The following is a 19,430-nucleotide window of genomic DNA, read 5'->3' as shown; positions in this document are numbered from 1 at the left end:
CAAGGCGCGCGGTGGCTGCGAGTCGGAAGCTTCGCGCGGTGGCGGCGGCTGCGGCGGCGACTGGAGGGTGGGAGGGGACGCACCGGCTGGCTGGCGGGCGGGGGCTCTGGGGCGCGACAGGGGCGCCCGCCCAGGGTTCCTTGGAGCGTTTCGTACTGCGGAACCCGGCGCGGGGAGTGAGCGAGCCTGAGAGCCAACAACGAGCGCGGAGCGGGCAGCGGGCGGAGCGGAGCGGAGCCGCCGGGTAGAGCGGGCTCGGAGCCCCCGGGTCTGCGCGGCTCGGGACCTGGCGGCGGTGGGGGCGGCGATGTTCCACTGCATCCCCCTGTGGCGGTGCAACCGTCATGTGGAGACCATCGACAAGCGCCACTGCTCCCTGGTCTACGTCCCCGAGGAGATCTACCGCTACGCCCGGAGCCTGGAGGAGCTGCTGCTGGACGCCAACCAGCTCCGCGAGCTGCCTGAGGTGAGTGTCCGGCCTCACCTGCGGGCAGCGCGGCCGGCCCTTGTAGCTCCTCTCCCTTCTCCTCCCGTCCAGCGCCCTCTCCCACCTGCAGACCCCGGCCTGCCCTCGGGGCGTGCTGGAACCCTCTGCTGCATTCACCTGCTCCTTTCCCCCCTGGCGTCTCTACTCCCATCCTTCCCCCAGTGAAAGTTCTTTTCCGTTTTTATACGATGTTTTCCGAGTAGTCACTAGAGCCTGTGCGATCGGAGAAACGTTTTGGTGGGCTATCAAGTAGCTTAGATACTCGTCTAGGTCTTAACACCCGGCACTTGTGTCCGGGCAGGTGAGAAGCCTGGTGGTTGGGGCAGTTTCCAGCTAGCCGGAGGCTACCGAACGCCACATCTCGTCCCCGGGGGCGGGCCTCTTCGCCCCGGTATGTCCCCGACCCCTTGCCGGGGCGCGCCCCCCCTTTGGCCGAGTAAGTCCTAGAGGACCTTGAGACCCGGGCAGGCGCAGGTGAGCCGCACTATCTCGGCATCTGGGGAGGAATGTGCTCCCAGGCCTTATCGCGGGTGGGCTGTGCTCAGGAGAGCTGTAGCTGGGCCGGCCTGCCGTGGTCCTCTGGAGGACGCGACGTAAGGGGGCAGGGGCAGAGCCGGGCCTGGGGAACTGCGGGCAGGTGGGTGCCCCCGATGCCCGCCGCTGGGGGCCTGCCTGCGTGGACCTGTTGCGTGCTAGGAGCGGCGATGAACGTCAGCCGAGAGGCTCTGCCCGCAGCCTCTCCTGGAGCAGCCACGTTCAGCCTGCTGCCTTGTGTCCTGGCAGCGATGCGTTACCTCGCAGGAGTTGTTTATCATTCTACCGCGGCCCAACCTGTTGAGGGGACCTGTGCTGATTGTGGTGTTATAGAGGGTCAGGGGACTGCGGACTTCTTTCTGACCTTCGAGTTTGACTGGGGACCGAAGCTTTACTCACCCTTAAGGAGGAAGGTAGTGTGTGTGCAGGAAGTCAGCGTGTAGAAAGTAACCGAAAGGTGTGCAGGAAGTAGGGAGGCTTCTGGGAGTCGGGGAGGGGATCTGAAAGGCCCGAACGAAACATCTTGCTTGTCCTTTAGTTAACACAATCCAAGCCATTTTCACAGACAGGAGTGGTTCGTTCTGGCAAGTTAGAGTGACCTGACATGTTCTTCAGCGCTGACAGTGTGTGAAAAGTCAGCACTGTATGTTTTCCCTCATCGTTTCAAGTACTGTTGCTGTTCTTGGATTAACTTTCCTTGGTTCATGTGGAATTGATTGGATGGTTTGCTCTGTGTAATCACATAGATTATCCTCACTAGGATCTTTGCAAATCACCTCTTCCCGCCCCTCTACCGGGCTTTATTTATTTTAGAAGCAGAAAAGCCATCCAGTTCCCTCAGGCATTTATTATTTTGCAGACATTTTCAAACACATGGTTTTCACTGGCCTTTTGCTTCCTTAAGTTTGACTTAAGTCCTAAGCTCACTCAACTGCTTTAAGTTGTGTAATTTTAGGCATTGAAATATAGAACGTGTAATTTAATACTTTTTAAGGGCTTCAGCATGAAGTTATTAAAGATCGAGTGTGTTATTCAGCTAGAGATGTTTCCGTGCTGGTTGTGGTATTTGTTTGTTTTCTTTTGTGGAACTGGAGGATTTCCTTTGACTGGATTAGCCTTTCTTTCCTTTCTGCAGTTGCTGGGTTTTCTTGTAGTGTTGGGGAATTCAATTTGGCATGGGAAATTCGGGGTTTTGGAAGTGCCAGGTATTTCTACGATTGTAAATAGAAACTTCTCAAAGACTCAGAATACAGTCTGATGGCACTCTGTAAAAACAGTAAATAAGCAAGCTTTTCAAAGGCTAGAGATGGTCTTGTTTGGGGAGTAATTACTACTTTCACAGCTCTTAAATTAGTATTAACATTTTTAGGTTGTGTAAAGTCTACCTGTTTTTCCCCCGTCTGGGTGCCTGGGTGTGTACATGCCAGACACCTGGCAATCACAGTTGCTCCTTCCATTCACATTGTTTTCGAGAGCTATCTGTTGTTTTGGCTCTGAGGTCAGTTGTTGTAATGCACTACCACTGCTCATCACTGCCCTGCCACTTCCCCAAACACATTTCCTTACCTGCCCCATCACCTGTGAGTCTCTCTTGCTGACAGACGGCCGTACCAGCTGTGTGTTCTCCTCCTGTAATTTGTTTGGAAGCACAGCCAAGGCGGAAGCCTGCACCCCCTACCCCGACAGCAAAGTCAGATCCTCTCTCCAGGCCAGGAGAATGACAGCTACGTTCTTTCCTCTGAAAGATCTGCAACCTCTGATTTCCTCCAGTATCCTCATTTCATAAATTGAGACTCAGAGTTGAAATAACTTTCTCACTGCTAGCCAGTCAGTTAGGTGCAGGTGCTGGTCACCTCGTGCGTTCAATTGTCAGCCAACTGGTATTGATCCCAATAAACAACTAGAAGGAATCTGGCCTATTCCTTTTCTTACACTCATCAAACCTTCAGTTCTTTAGCTCCTTCAATTTTACTTAGGTCATTAAGACTTGGCCTCATCAAACGTTTATTTGTCCTCCTCTATTTACTAGTTACTGGGAATAGAGAGATTAGGTGTGATTCCCATGAGCTGTTCACAGCTGTGTGGGGAGGCCGATGACTCTAATACAGATGTAGTGATTGTGGGGTGGAGAGGGCGGCACAGTTAATCAGACTGCTCACAGGGAGTGATGGTTACTTTCTCAGTCTAATCTTTGTGCTTTATCATGCTTACTGGTGGCTCAGGCTTGTGACAGCTTCTCCACTGCTGTCCTGCAGAGAGAGCTTCTCAACTCTCATTTTTAGCTTGGCCACAGGGTGATAGCATCGCCATCCCATTGCCCTGCTTTCTGCAGTTGGATCCTTTTGAGACTTGCACTATTAGAGACAGTCTCACTCCAACCTGTTTGAAGTGCTGGCTGGTTTGTATTCTCTCTTGTGAGCACATACACTGGCATCAGTAGGTCTTGTTCAATAAACAGTTATTTATGTCTTGAGTGATTGTCGCTGCAGCTTATAAAACAAACTTCCTCTGCTTTTTTCTCTTCCTGTGAGCATGCCACTGCTCCTGCATCCATCCTTTTCCAGCATAGACAGAATATTCCAGTTGGAAGGGATTCAGAAATAGACATCTGTATGATGAAGTTGTTTCGTTTTGCCTGCCCTACAGGCTCCTTGCTTCATTGCTTCCAATGCCATTGGCTGTCTCCTTGGTATATACCAATTTGCAGCTACTTTGAATAAGTCTGTTTTCATTGTGAGCTCTGTAGCTCCAAGAAAGTGCTTAGTGTCTTAGGCAGCAGATGTTTTAATGTGCCCAAGGCTTCATAGCTTAAAATAGTTTCATCTTGTCACCTCTTAGAGTTCGCCAGATAATGTTATCTCAAATACCTTTCTTTTCCCATCATTCCTCATTCTCATATCCTGCTTAATTTTCTCTCCTATCCTCTAGATCACGTGTTGCCACCTAATTCTAGACTAACTACAGGAGTGAGGTGGTCTTTGAGGAGCCCATGGAAAATGCATATTATGAAAAAGCTTCATAGATTTCAAAATTTCTTGCACCAAAGGGAATGGATTTTTTTATTTCCATTTTGCCACACCTTTTGGAAGTCCCTCATACTTGATTATTTGCTCTGTTCCTCCTACTGCAATGTCAACTCCATGAAGGTGGGGTGTTCAAGGCTGAATTCAGGACAGTACTGGTATAGTATAGGCACTCAAATGCTGTTGCATGAATGAGTCCTCATGTGTATTGTCAAGGGGAGGCTGCCCTTGTTTCTTAGTCATTGTAATTCTCCCTGCTGTGGTCTGAGTTTTGTATACAAGTCTGTTGAAACTAGAGAAGACACAGAGTCTTCTTTTAGAATTCAGTGGCCACATCTACCAGTCTTTGTTCTCTGGCCCTTCTGTGCTGGGCAACTTTGACCGCCTTATCTCTGAAATCTTTTTTTTTTTTTTTAATGCATTGTAAGCATATTGTCTACATATTGTCTACAATCGCCCACTGTGATCTGTTAAGAGGATGTCCATCCCCACTTGGAATAAGTCCCTTTTGTCTCAAATTCACCATGTTTCAATTTAGGTCTTGTCTTCCTAACTGGCTTCTTTTCCCATCAGTTCTGTGAAGGGTCATTCTTCCTGTCTCACAGGTCCAGGGACTTAGCTTTGATCCTTCCTTCTGTCTGTGGGTCCTGTCACCATATCTTGACTTCTTTCAAAATGTTGCCTTTCGTCTGTCAGTCTCCCTCACCAACTTGCTTGGTTTACCTGGACTCACATTGACCATGGCTGGATGCCTTCTGCCAGAGCTCTTCAGGACCCCCACCCCAACTTAAAAAAAATAACTTTAAGGTATACAAATTTCATGCATTTTATAAATATACATTAGGAACATAGTGATTCTTCCCACAGGACTTGTCTTGACGGGGTAGAGAGCAGAGGTTCTGGTTTCAGATATTTCAAAACACTGTCCCATTATTGCACACTTTCTTTGACCTGTGGTTTCCTCAGATTTTAGAGTTTAGTTACCTTATAGGATTATTCTAGAGATTCAACCAATTTTGTGCATAAAGCACTCGAAACGTCAGCACAGAGTTAGATCTGAGATATCTTCAGTTATATATACACACTGTAACAACAGCTCTTATTACATACCAAAAGGGTTTCTTAAACTTGGATTTGAAGACATTTTCCTGAGAGATTAAGTTTTCTTTTTAAACCAGAATTAAATTTTAATGCTTATTTCATTAATAATTTAAAAATTACAATGTGTAACATCGAGCTGACTTATAATTGGGTAGTATCATTAAGATTTTATTGCCTATGTTTGAACACTCTTTTAATTGTCTAGTCAAGCTAATGAGGGAAGAACAGAAATGAGCATATTATAGAAATAATGTGCTAGGGTGAGATGATGGCTGGAAGTTTTGTGAGCAAAGGTTTTCTGAAAGTTTGTTAGAGAAAAGTGATGGGTAGCTGAAGGGTCACAGAGCCCATGTGGCAGAGGCATGCAGAAGGCAAAGGCAAGGGGCCCGTGCCGTGTTATGCTTAATATATTCTGAGCAACCAGGCAGTGTATGCAGAATTGCGTCTTCATTATTTGTCATGGTAAATTAACTTTGAGTTCTCTTTTATTTTTATTACACTTTAAAAATGTTTATAGTTTTATAAAGTATAGGGAAGGGCATACATAATTTATGTTTGAACATACTTTTATAACATTATAATAAAAGATCAATTATTTTTAAAAACATTTTATTTTAATTAGTTTTTAACAGTTTCAATGTGACTTGTAGATACAATCCTAAGAACATAATGACATGCCCTTCTTCTCTCCCCTTTCCCTCCCTCCCGCCTTTCTTCCTTTCTCTTTCTTTTTTTTAGTTTTTGAGATGACATATTTTAAGTTTACATTACAGTAAAAAAAGGCTTAAAACTTCACTGAATAAGAATTTTAACAAGTAAAAAGCAAAAAGACCCTAGTTTAGTAACAATATAGAGCAGCTATAAACAGTAATTGAATGGAAAAATGACCACTTCACACATATACAGTAAATTTTAAAGTAATAACAGATCTTTAAAACTATAGTAGTATAACTTTTTTTTTTAAGATTTATTTATTTGAAAGGCAGAGTTACAGAGAGAGAGAGAGAATGAGAATGAGAACAAGAGAAAGAGAAAGAGAGAGAAAGAGAGAGAAAAAGAGAGGTAGGTGTCTTCTATCTGCTCATTCAATCCCCAAGTGGCCCCAGTGGCTGGAGCTGGGCTGATCTGAAGCCAAGAGCCTGGAGCTTCTTCCAGGTCTCCCTTGTGGGTGCAGAGGTCCAAGCACTGGGTCTATCTTTTACTGCTTTCCCAGGCCATGGCAGGGAGCTGGATTGGAAGAGGAATAGCCGGGTCTGAAATTGACGCCCATATGGGATGCCGGAACTGCAGGCAGTGGCTTTACCTGCTACACCACAGTGCTGGCCCCTAAAACATTCTTTTAAAGGTTCATTTATTTGAGAGGCAGAGTTACAAACAGAGAAAGGGAGATACAGGGAGAGAGGTGTTCTATCTGCTGGTTCACTCCCCAGATAGCCACAATGGCTAGAGCTGGGCCTATCTGAATCCAGGAGCTGGGAGCTTCTTCTAGGTCTCCTACATGGATGCAGGGGTCCAAGCATTTGGACCATCTTCCAATACTTTCCCAGGACATGAGCAGGGAACTATATTGGAACTGGAGCAGGTGGAATTCCAACTGGTGCCCTTATGGGATGCTGGCACTACAGGCAGAGGCTTAACTTACTATGCCACAGCGCTGGCCCTAGCAGTATAATATGCTTAACCATTGGTTTGACAAAGTTATAAAACAAAGTTTTATAAAACCATATTTGCAACAAGACTGATACACACAAACTTATTTTTATTTTTTCTTCTTGTTTTTTTAAATTGTAGCACCCACATACAAGGGAGAACAGGCAGTGTTTGTCTTTCTGTATCTGGATTATTTCACTCATATGGTGTCCTCTGGTTGTGTTCATTTTGCTGCAAATGGTAGAATTTCGTTCGTTTTTATAGCTAAATAATATTCCATTGTTTGTACACACTACATTTTCTTTATCCATTCATGTGATGATGGACACCCTGGTTGATAACAAATGTTGGCTATTATGAACAGTGCTGTTGTAAACATGGTGGTGCAGGTATCCCTTTGATACATTATGTTCAAGTAAAAGATCAATTATTTAAAAAAAAAATGTCTAGGGGAAGTTAGTTAAAATTGCTTAGGGGAAAGGGAGTCCAGTGGATAATTTTCCCCTTAAGGTGCTTTTTCTCCTTTCTTAGCTATCCTGTTGCTGTTTAAGTTTAGCTCTTCATTGTTTTCTGTGTTGGTCCAAGCTCCTTCCTTCTCCCCCTACCTCATCCCCAGCACTTAATAAAGGTGAGAAAACTGAGATTTAGAACAGATGTAATTTGCTCCGGGTTAGTGGAGATTAGAGGACTTTGATCAAGAAACGTTTAGTGAATATCTGTGGCATATTAATCAAAATAGCCACGACTTATTAAGATATGACTGTCGGCCGGTGCCGCGGCTCACTAGGCTAATCCTCCGCTGTGCAGCGGCAGCACACCAGGTTCTAGTCCCAGTTGGGGCGCCGGATTCTGTCCCAGTTGCCCCTCTTCCAGGCCAGCTCTCTGCTGTGGCCCGGGAGTGCAGTGGAGGATGGCCCAAGTCCTTGGGCCCTGTACCCCATGGGAGACAAGAGAAGCACCTGGCTCCTGCCTTCGGATCAGCGCGGTGTGCCGGCCGCGGCGGCCATTGGAGGGTGAACCAACGGCAAAGGAAGACCTTTCTCTCTGTCTCTCTCTCACTGTCCACTCTGCCTGTAAAAAAAAAAAAAAAGTGTACTCCAAGCATTGCTTTAAGTGCTTTGCCTATATCAGTTCTCTAACACTGAGTAACAACCCACAACCCACTTTAGCCATTCTAAATCCAGTATTGCCCGCGTAGAAATGGAGAGTGACGTAAACTTGGTGCGAGAGGTCTGTTGAAGAGGCTTAGCGTAGGTTATTCTGGAGAGAGCATTTGACTGCTGCCTCCTGTGGGCGTTCCCTGCTGTGCTGCCTTGCCTGCCTGGGAGCCTGGCTGTGACACTGAGGAGGCTGCCTCTGCAGAATTCAGTGTTGAGGCACAGCACACCCTCTGAGGAGCAGAGGGGGAGGTTTTAGTGGTGGTGATACACAAACCAGACTGAAAGGAGGAAAAAACACGTCATTGTCATTGTTACCCAAAGCCACCTTATCCAGGCATAGAGGTTGGGGAATGCCTGAGTGGTTAGAAAACTGGAGAAGGGCCTACAGCCAGATCCTGGAGACAGGGCCCATTTTTCCTGAGGCAGTGAACTCCATCCCTTAGCTGGGGTGGCTCCTGGAAGGCGTCTAAGCAAGAGGGGCAGTACAGCCAGGTCTTGGGGAAGGTAAATCTGGGGCAGAGGAGAGGGTAGAGTGGTGGAGACCAGGCAAGAGCTGCTAGCAGAGGTCTAGTCCAGAGAAAGCCATAGAGTGCCTGTGGGATGAACAGGGAGTTGGCTTCACCAAAGGTTTTAATACTGGGGTCTCTCTGCCCTTCCTTATGATTCTCTTTCTGATGTGCCATATGCTGCCCTCTATGTGGTGCTGAACCATTTGAGGTGCTTCGTAAATACTTTTGGGATACCAGGTATAGGGCATTTGCCTCCTTTGTGTGAACGCATTTTCCTTGACTATGGCCTGTGCCTGTGTGCAGTTTGTAAATTTCTCACTAAAACATGGCAAGCTTTGTGTAGAGGGATTGGCTTGGGGGAAAGATGGACAGACAGCCAGGTGTGTTAAGGGTGTATTTGTTCAGCAAAATGTGACCATCAATTTATAAAAAAACTATAAAAAATGTAGTCAGAGTGATAGTAGTATCTCTGTAGGCGCTGTTTTCCAGAGTAATATGAATGAACTTATGTGTGTACTATACGATAAATGTTAGTTTCATCATCCTCTGATGATGCTTCAAAAAGACTAATACTTGGGGGAATATTTATTATTCTAGAGTAACTTGGAAGTGAACTGATTGCTGACAGTGATTTTCTTAAAAGTAGCTCACATATTTAAGAAGTGAAACAACTTAATGAAACTCTTCTAGAATTGTCAATTACTGAGTCATGCTTTCAGTGTGGTAAAACTGCAAAACGAACCTGCGTCTGTGCGCAGTCTACCCTCCCTTCTTCCCAGTATCTTCCAGAGAGAGGCGAACACCTTGAACCCACCTCAGCCTTCTAACTGGTTATCCTCTCTGCCAGAATTTGCAGAACTTCTCAACTGCTTGTGATCAGCAGGCACTTGAGATTTCCTTAAAATGAACACTTTATCACAGGCATGAAATTTTGGGGGTGAGGCAGTGCTGATATTTACACCAGAGTATAAGAAACAACAGTGTAGACCTCTCTTTGCAGGGGTGATGAATCCCAAACTTGGTCCTGCTGTGCTGTGGAGCAGAGACATTGCATTTTGTTGTTCTGGACTGCGGTGCATCCTGCAGGTTCCTGGATGTGCTCACAGAAGGCAGGGGAAAGTCCACCTGTTCTAGGACTCCCACAGCTCACGGCTAGAAATGTTTGTCCTCTGCTTCCTAACATCTTTATGAAGGAGGGTGGGATCATGGAGGGCTACATCATGGTAAATGCTTAGATGAAGCATCTGGCTGTCCCTGAACTCTCTTGGGTGCTTTTTAATGGACAGGAATGTTAAATTTCAGTAGCAGCGTCAAGTATCTTAGACTCCTAGAAATAAGATGAAATATTTAAATTTCTTCCCACACCATTATTTTGGAGAGTTTCTTTATTGAGACTTTCACTGGTAGATCCCAGGGAATTTATCTCAGTTGGAAGAAATTTGGTATTTTTGTTTCCAGGAACCCCAAGGAATGGATTTATTTTGTGTATGTGGAAGGAGGTGTCACACCTAATTACAGCGTGCTCTAGGCTGATTCCCTTGTGGCCACATGGAGAGGACCCTGTCTGCCCTGGCCGCTGTGGCCACCTTCCTTTCTACAGCCCACACCCGCTTCTTAGGAACAGATGATCAGGAAGGGCTGTCAGCTGGTTTGTGGGCACCAGGAGATGGAGTCAGATGAGCAGTTGTGAGGGCCAGAAAGTGGCTTCCAAACCCTTCAGCACATGACTGGGGCTCTAACTGCTTTTCTTGACTTAGAGATGCTGAATAAATACCTCCAGGCTCCTGCTCTTAGTGCCACTGGCCTGACCTTGGGCTGCAGTGTCACCTTTTGTTTTTATCTGATTACAGAAGTCCTATGTGTTAGATGCTTAAAATAATTCAAAGAAAGAAAACAAGAAGTTTCCCTGTATTCTCTGAAAGTGTTGCTCTGAGGATTCTGGCAGAGAGGATGATGTCCAGAAGGCTGAGGTGGGATCAAGGTGCTCCCTTCCCCATGGGAGCCCCTGCAGACAGGAGGGTGTGGGCTGTGGGTGCAGATTCATTTTTCTGTTTTACCACACTGAAACATTAATTTTACTTAAAAAATTAAAATTTTATTTTTGCTGACATACAGAGTTATGGGTGACATTTTTGATACATGTATACAATATAGAATGAGAAAATAAGGTTGATTAACATACCCATCACCTCACATACTCATCATTTCTTTCTTTTATTGTTTTTAAGATTTTATTTATTTATTTGAGAGGCAGAGATAAAGGTCTTCCTTCCACTGATTCACTCTCCGAATGGGTGCAACAGCCATAACTGGGGCCCATATGGGATGCCAGCACTGCAGGCAGAGGCCTAGCCTATTGTGCCACAGCACTGGCTCCCTCATAATTTCTTTGTGGTGAGAACAGTTAAAATATTCTTTTCTTTCTTTCTCTTTTTTTTTTTTAATATTTATTTATTTCTTGGAAAAGCAGAGCATCAGAGAAAGAGGGAGTGAGAGAAAGAGATCTTCCATCTGCTGGTTCATTCCCCAAAGAGCTGCAACAGCTAGAGCTGGGCCAGGCTAAAGCCAGGAGCTAGGAATTCCATCATGGTCTTTGTGTCAGAGACCCAGCACTTGGGCCATCTTCTGCTTTCCCAGGAAAGTTAGCAGGTAGCTGGATCAGAAATGTAACAGCCAGGACTCAACCCTATACTCTGTATGGAATGTTGGCTTCATGAATGAGGGCTTAGCTCACTGCCTCACAACATCAGCCCCACATCCATTCTTCTAAAATAATGTATAATAGGGATTTATACATCTTATATGTTTATTATTAAAAAGGATTCTATGTGAATTGCTTTGCTGCTTGCTCTTACTGAACAGTGTATCTTGGACATTTTTCCATTCAGTGTTTAGAGATGTATTATTATAGCATTGACACCAGTGTGGAAGTATTCTATTGTATTGGATATACCATCAGGTTTTTTTTTTTTTTTTTTTTTTTTTTTTTTTTTTTTTAATCATTTTCCTGCTGCTGGATTGCTGCTCCTCCGCACGCGGAGGAGCCGCACCGGACTGGGCGCTTGTTGTTCCCTTTTTTTACAAGTCCTTTCTATAGTAAAGTAAGAATAAGTAAACAGCAAACTCCCAAAGCAAGAATGAGTAGAGAAATGAGAAAGAACGAAGTAACGAACTTCCCCGCGAACTCTCCAACGCACTCTCCAACCAACCCACACCACCATGCCGTCTCTCTCCTCCTATATAGTCCTCTCCACCAATCCCAACTCGGCTGCCCACACGCCGAGCACGCCGCTCTCCTCCAATCAGGAGCAGCTCCTGCAGCTTGTCAAGTTGGTGAGAGGCAGCTGGGTAGAAGCTGTTTACTTCTCTCCCAGCGCCATATTGTGGGAGAGCAGATGCATAGAATAAATCTTAATTCCAGTAACAGTATAGTCCGAATTGCTCCCCACACTGGATGTTTAAATTGTTTCTCATTCTTTGCAATGATGAACCATGGAGGGCTAAGTGTTCTTGTACATACTACTTTGAACAGCTGAGTTCCTTATTGATTTACTTATTTCAGGGGCTGGGAGGAAAGAACAAGCAAGTGCACACACTGCTAACTTTGGTTTACTCCTCCAAATAATGCACAATGTGCCAAAGCCAGAGCCAGGAACTGGGAATTCAGTTCAGGTCTCTCATATGAATGGCAAGAACTCAAATTACTCGAGTCATCACTGCTGTTTCCCAGGGTCTACATTAGGAGAAGGCTGGAGTAAGGGGCCAGAGCCAATTATGGAAGCCAGGTACTGCAATGTGGAATGCAGGTGCCTTAACCACTAGGCTAAATGCCCCCTACTGCCAAATGTTTCTTTAAGGTGAATTTCAAGATGCCTAATTGCTAAATTTTTAAAGAGTATTATGAGATTTAGTAATTTTAATGGTTACTGGTAAGTTGTCAACATTGCTTTTTTTTTTTTTTTTTTTTTTTAATTTGAGTGGAATGGAGGCCTTAAGATGGTAGAAACCTAGCCACTTGACAGTTGAGAAAACTTAAGAGGTAAAGTGATGTGTCAAAGGAGAATGACGATATGGCTGCACAAGGCCAACTCCTGACTCAAGTCCTATGATCCTTGTGAGGGCTGGGAGAATAGCCTTTGTACAGGCTCTTGTTATCCGTGTCTGCAGTTCTTTCCCACTGGCCTGGAAAAGTCTTTTGGCTGGCTTTGGTCAGTTGCTCAGGAATTTCTGCCAGGTCTCGGGAAGGCTGATCTGTAATTCCTGCCTTCAGGTAGCCTGCAGTCTTTATTCAGAGTTGAGCATTCTGGAATCTTTAATGTAATCAGTTGCCACTCGGGTGCACAAACCCAGCTTGCAGTAAATCCGTGGAGGTGACTCCATGAAGTTGAGGTATAGGAAAGCAGGACTCTGGCTTTCACAGCAGCTGGGCCCTGATGGGCTGGGGAGGGTGAGGGCGTTGCACACAGTCAGCTTTGGCAAGGTGACACAATGATGTTATGGCACACAGACTCTCACTCTTGGAGTACGTAGTCCTGTTTCTGCAGCAGGAGGGCAGGGTGGTGTGGCCCCAAAGCCTGAGCATTAGCTTCTCCCCCTCTTTCCATCTCTTCTACTGGAAGAGGCATAGTGGTTAGTTTTGAACATCTTGGTTAATTAATTGGCCCTCAGTGTGCCTCAGTTTGCTCAGCAACACAAAGAAGGTGGTAATAACCCCCAGCTCATGAGATAGTGAGGAGATTAAATGTGTTACTGTGTATACAATGTGGAGATCTGTGTCTGGCAGAAAGCACCCTGTACAATCTGAGCATGTTGTTAGTACTGAGTGTTCATGACAGAGACACAGGTTCCTTCATCCTTGCCCCCCCGAGTCGCCAGAGTGCTCCAAGACACACAGATGATGAGAGCTTGTGGCAGTGGCTTCCAGACACCTACAGGGTACAGTTTGGCAACATTCTTGCCCTGTGTCTACCCCTCCCATTTTATCTCCTGTCTTTCCAGTTTGAATTTTGTGTTTCAGCAACTGTTAACTGCCCTTAGTTTCTTAGCTGTAGACTATTCATTGCTTCCAAGTCTTCATTTTCACTATTCTACCAATAGTATTGTGCTTTCCCCATTTCTTTGCCTTCACTGCTCTTCATCTTACTGGACAGCACTGAGACATTCTTGAGGAAGCCTTTTGGTCCGTGTTCTGGGGACACCTCTGAGGTTACTCTTGCCTCTTTGCAATTGTCTCTGTCCCTCATCAGAAAGCTAGTTCCTTAAACCCGCGCATCATTTTCTTCTTTGCCTTCTGGCTGCCTGATGGGTGGATGCCGCCCAGTAGATTTTGAATACATATTTGAAAGGCACTCTTGGGGACCTTTTCAAAGCCCTTGGGAGAGTAGGTTTAGAAATGGGTTTGGACCAGATCTGTAGGCAAGAGCTTGACGACTACACCAAGAGAAACTGGGCTGTCTGCAGTCCTGTGTGTCTGGATGGCACAGTGAGGGAGTAAAAATATCAGTGGCTTGGGAGTCAGCCCTGGGTTCTCGTCCTTGCCCAACTCCCTAATCTGAGTGATGAAGGGAGGGTGTGAGTGATGTGACCTTCTCACATGCTAATTTTATGACTGGATGCCCCAGTACAGACTTTAGGAGAGAGTGGTGGTGGTGGTGGTGGGGGCACAGTCACGCGCATGCTCTGTGAGGTTGTGTGGTGAGGTTTGGTAGAACCGCAAGTCCAGGTTTAATCATTATAATCAAAGATTTGATAATATGGAGAAGCTGTTCCAAACACTTAACTCTCCTGTGGTCAGTTGTTGATTCCCAGAACCAATTAAAGGGAGGAAGATCAGCAGATTTTTTTTTTTTTTTTTTTTTTTTTTTTTTTTTTTTAGTTAAAGCACATGTAACACCCCCAACAACCTTTGAACACTGAATTCTTTTCATCCGTGTGTGTTCCTGGCTTTTTAGAAGGAAGGTGAAATGGGCAATCTGGCTGGGATTTTTTTCTGATGTTATCAAATAAGTAATTCAGTGGTGGTTGTTTGCTTTGGGTTGATTTGTGTACTTATGAGACTGAATTTTAGAAAAGTTAGTCTGGGGACTGACCATTATGAGTATCTGTGGGTCAGTGTCAGACTGAGGTGGCTTTGCAAGGGGTATGTGAGAATGGAAGGCGACAGCAGGAGAGATGGCTTCTCTGGCATGGCATTGGTGTCAGTCTTCAGAGTCAGCTCAGTTCAGGAATGGGGGCTGAGGACAGGTCTTGGCTGGATCCTGATGGACCCTCCCTCCTCCTGCCCACGTGTGCTCCGTGTGTTCATTGATTGCTGGCTGCGCTTCAGGCACTGTTCTACCTAGCCAGGCAGATAGCATCTCAGTCCTCTGAAGCATCCAGAATCAGGAAGGGCGATAGCCTGGATGCAGATAAGCCATACAAATTTCAGCGAGAGATAAAAGCTAGAAAGAAAACCAAACAGGGGAATATAGTGGCCAGTGCTATGAATGGAGGTTTCCGTTTGAACCCAAGAGGGTCTCTCCAAGGAGGTGCCATTTGCACCAGAGTGAGTGAGGCGGCCATGTGAATATGAAGTGAGTGCTGGAGAAGACCTGGGGATGAGACTGCTGAGTTTATGGGCAGAAAGGAGGCCACTGTGGCTGCCGCACTTGGTGTGACAGGGAGGGCAGTAGGAATGGTTTCCTACCATTGGGAAGATGTTGCTCAGATTTGGAGACCCTGACTAGGATTTTGGATGGATTTTCATATCAGTCGAAGTATGGCTTATCGGAAGCCCATAAGAGAACTGATTTATGTTAGAGATCACTGTGCTTGCTGGTTGGAGATTAGACTGAAGGGGGCGGGACAAAAGAAGTGGGGAGACTGGGAGAAGAGGCTTTTATTAAAAGATTCCAGATGGTGACTTGGACCAGGGTGGTAGCAGTAAGCAGTGAGGTATTTCTTGGGAGTAAAGTGGACGATACCTGCAGAATGTAGATTTTATCAGCCTAGGGGGTTGGCAGAACCACTTACTGATTTACAAAGAACTGGAAGAGGGATTATAGCAGTGTAGGAATTAAGTACTTGAGTTGGTCATGGTGGAAGTTTTTATGAGACCTGGAATTGAGGAGAGGAAGCCTGGGTAATGAGAATTACAATAAAGACATCCAACATTTTGGCAGTGTGCCTCAATCTGTTCTAAGCACTTCCCATGATTAGCTCATTTAATCCTCACAACAGCCATGGCCTCCTTCTACATAACTGGCTTTGTTTTACTGATGAGGACACCATCATACAGAAATGTTAAGTAACTCACCATAGACATATGGCTAGGGTTTGAACTGATGCAGTCTGGTTCAAGGGCTGGTGACCACTAGGTTTTTCTGCTTTGAGGTCAAATGTGGTTTCCCTACCACCCACAGCCACCTGAGGAGCCAGGAGTTGCATCTGTTCTGTGAAGGAGAAAATAAGATACTCATGACCCCAGGTTATTTTTGCATCATTAGGAAAAAGCACTGAGCTGAAATATCATTTTAAGAATCAGGTCACCAAATACTAATGAACTCATCCAAGCATAGTCTTGGAGAGAAGATTAGTAGCACTCATCTTTTGGTGCTGTACTTGTTACCATCAGGAAGTGGCTTACAGTTGATTTCTTAAACATTCTTAAAGTAAAACCACATCTATTTGGGAAAATTGTAGAAGTTTTGAAGAATATCAAGATCATTTATTTTACTATTATAATCCAGCTCATAATTACTTAGTTATTATACTGTTTGCTCCTGTTCTTGAAGTGTGATATCAAGTGATTAGCCAATAAGGCATGTCTTAGTCTTAGTCATACACATCAATATTATAAAGAGGTTCTAATGTACTTTCTAGAACTGTAAATACTCCAGTATTGCTACAAATGAATGCTAATAAGAGTTAATAGAAAATATGCATTTTGCAATATACCCATGTATCCTAATAGCATGTTATACTTATTCACATACCTTGATTTAAAAAAAAAAAAAAATATTTATTTGAAAAACAGAGACAGAGAGGAGGGAAGGAGACAGGGAGAGAGTTATCCCATCAGCTTTTTCAGTCCTCAAATGCTTGCAACAGCTGGGGCTGGGCCAGGCAAAAGTCAGGAGCTGAGAACTCATTTTGTATCTCACATGTGGGTGGGATGGACTCACTACTTGAGCCATTACCATTGCCTCCCAGGGTGTGCATTAGCAGGAAACTGGAATCAGAAGTAGAGCCAGAATTCTAACCTGGGCACTCTGCTATGGGGTGTGGGAATTCCAAGTGACGTCTTTACCGTTGCACCAAATGCCTGCCCCCATACCTTGGTTTTTGATAACTTCATCCTGAAGTGGCAAGAGGTGGGCAGAGGTATGTCCCATGTCTCTGGTGACTGTAATGATTTGCTGAAATAATTTAGGAGTCAGGAGCAAAGCTAATCAGACTCTTACTCTTCAACTTTAGTCCATCTCCACCCCCTTAGTAGTTTACTATTGGAAAATAAAAAAACTGTGTAAAGATGTTTTTGAAAGTTACATATAACCAAGGACATTTTAAAAAATATGTCTTAAAATTATTTTTTATTGAGAAGGAGAGAGAATGGGAACACAAGCATGCAATCCCATCTACTGGTTCACTCTCCAAATGCCTGCAACAGCCAGAGCTTGGCCTGGAGTTGGAGCCAGGATAAGGAATGCAATCCTATGTGGGTGACACCCACTTGGGTGACAGGAACACAACTACTTTATCCATCACTGCTGCCTCCCAGAGTCTGCATTGGCAGGAACCTGGAGTCAGGAGCCAGAGCTGGGAATTGAACCTACATACTCCAGTGTGAGATGTGGGTATCTCATTTACTAGGTTAGGATGTAGGTATCTTAACTGTTCCCAGATATTTGCTCTTTAGGTAGTCTTTAAAAATTTACTCATATTCTACAGTGTTTTATTTCAATTTTCAGGTTTGGTCCAAGATAATTGTGGTACAAGAGAAGCTTCAGCTACCTTTTATGGTCTCAGTTCACTCTTAGTTTCCTCTTATTGGAAGGTCGGGGCTCCGGACAAACCGAGTGTACTTGGGATACTTGGGACTGTAAATAACAACAATCTTGACCTTCAATGAAAGGGGCAGTTTGTTATCTCCCACATCAGGAGCCTGAAGGCAGGTGGTTTTAAGGTTGGTTCAGCAGCTGGGCAGTGGTGGGTCTTCTCTGTGCTGCGGGGGCCTTCTCCTGCCGTGGCTGCCTGTGTGGTCACATGCCAAGGAGAGATGAAAGGCATAGACAGAATCAGAGGGCCGTTCTGGCCACAGGTGAGGCCAGGCTTCACGGTGTGTTTGTTTTCCCCTCTACAGTGGGCAGTGGGAATGGGTGAGGGGTGAGCATTCTGCAGTGACTGTTGCAGGTGGGCAGAAAGAACCTGCTCCATGCTTGCCAGACACTTTTCCCTCTATCAGTAGAGGTTAAGTGTCTCCTTTAACCCCATGTCTTCTGCCAAAAACACAGGGACCATCTGCTCAGAAAACCCTTTAGCAGAAATTATTTGTCTCAAAGTGTTTTTTTTTAAACCTTATACTGCAGACATTCTCCCTAGATTTTATTTTCACTATACATATGAATAGATTTTGTGAGAACAAAAGCCTAAGGAAACAAGGTATTACAAAAATTAAAATGGCTATTGCAGTAAACTTGTTTAAATTTTGTGACCCAGCTTTTCAGGCCCCCATGCCTTTATCAGTGCTGTCTGCTGTGCTTGGAATACTCTATTCCCAAGCAGATGTCACCTCCTCTGTGAAGCCTTCCCAGGTCTACCATCCATCCATCCATCCATGTCTTTCTGCTTCCCCAGGCTTTCAGGGTACATATCTCTCCAGACATTCATCAGGGTGGGGACTTTGCTGTGCATCTGTTTCCTGTCACTTTGTCATTAGCAACTTATTTCATATATGTGCCAGGCATTGAGAAATTGAGTGCCTTAATCACATGAAATGCCCCCCAAAGCATCTGCTGCATTGAAAACATTTGTGTGTGTCTGGAATCATGTAGATATATCAAACTCAGACCTTTCCACATTTCTCCCTGTGGCTCTCCACTCCCTCCTGGTGCTGCAGTGTGGCTAGTTATTCCAAGGGCTGATGGTGCCAGGAGGGCAGCCTTGGCGTCTGTCTGGGGAGGAGATCCTTGTGGGTAGCCCCAGTCCTGTGTGTTAGCATTTGTTTGCCCTCTACCTGAGAGGGCGGTGTGGGCTGAGTCAGCAGTCCTGCTGGCAGAGAGTCAACAGCAGCACAGAAAGATAGCACATCATTAGTCCTGTTGACAGAAGCTGGCTTCCTCTCCCCCTAGCCTGTTAGTGGAAGTGTTAATGAGGAGTAAAATGGCCAACAGGCTGGAAAGTGTTTCTGAAGCCCAGGGCCTGAGCTGCCCATACATTCCCTCTAGGGACAGTTGACTAAAACCTCAGTCCCAGTGTTTACAGAACAGTGGCAGCTCTGTCAACTCCCCACATTATTCCAGATGCTGATAAGTGCTTACACAGATTTTGTTTGGTTGTTATATTAACCAAATGTGGATGGTTTTCTTTCCTTTTTTTTTTTTTTTTTTTTTAAGTTGTCTTTTACAGATGGGATAACTGAGGTTGAACACTTGTTAAGAGAAAAGACGGCTGGGGTTCAGTCCAGGTCGACCAGCCTCTAAAGGCTGGGGCTTTTTCATGCCATATACTCATGTATCAGACCCTGTCTGGTGTTGGCCTTGAGAGCTTCCTGCAGCTCACATGCATAGAATGCCTGCTGTGTGTCATGAGTTATTAGGCACTTGAGATGCAGAAGTGGGTGTGTAGACCTGCCTTTGGGCCAGAGTTCAGCGATGGAATCAGTTACCTGAGCAAATAAGAGATCATGATGAGACCTGGGCTGCGGGACTAGCAGCAGAATCCTGTCAGGAAGTACAGCAGAGCAAAATATTGTTGGAGGCATGGAGTT

General features: G+C 45.2%; 1 protein-coding gene across 1 annotated transcript in view; it reads left to right on the top strand.

The window, feature by feature from the left end:
* LRRC1 (leucine rich repeat containing 1) overlaps positions 1-19,430 on the top strand; it is a 165,607-nt gene continuing 146,177 nt past the window's right edge. The window contains exon 1 of the mRNA XM_051855609.2: positions 1-466. Within this exon, the coding sequence (XP_051711569.1) occupies positions 308-466 (159 nt within the window). The 5' untranslated portion in view covers positions 1-307. The remainder of the gene's footprint in view (positions 467-19,430) is intronic.

Source organism: Oryctolagus cuniculus, chromosome 5 (genome assembly GCF_964237555.1).
Source record: "Oryctolagus cuniculus chromosome 5, mOryCun1.1, whole genome shotgun sequence".
Classification (NCBI taxonomy): domain Eukaryota; kingdom Metazoa; phylum Chordata; class Mammalia; order Lagomorpha; family Leporidae; genus Oryctolagus; species Oryctolagus cuniculus.
The sequence above is the reverse complement of the archived record's forward strand: the minus strand, read 5'-3'. Positions and strand labels throughout refer to the sequence as shown.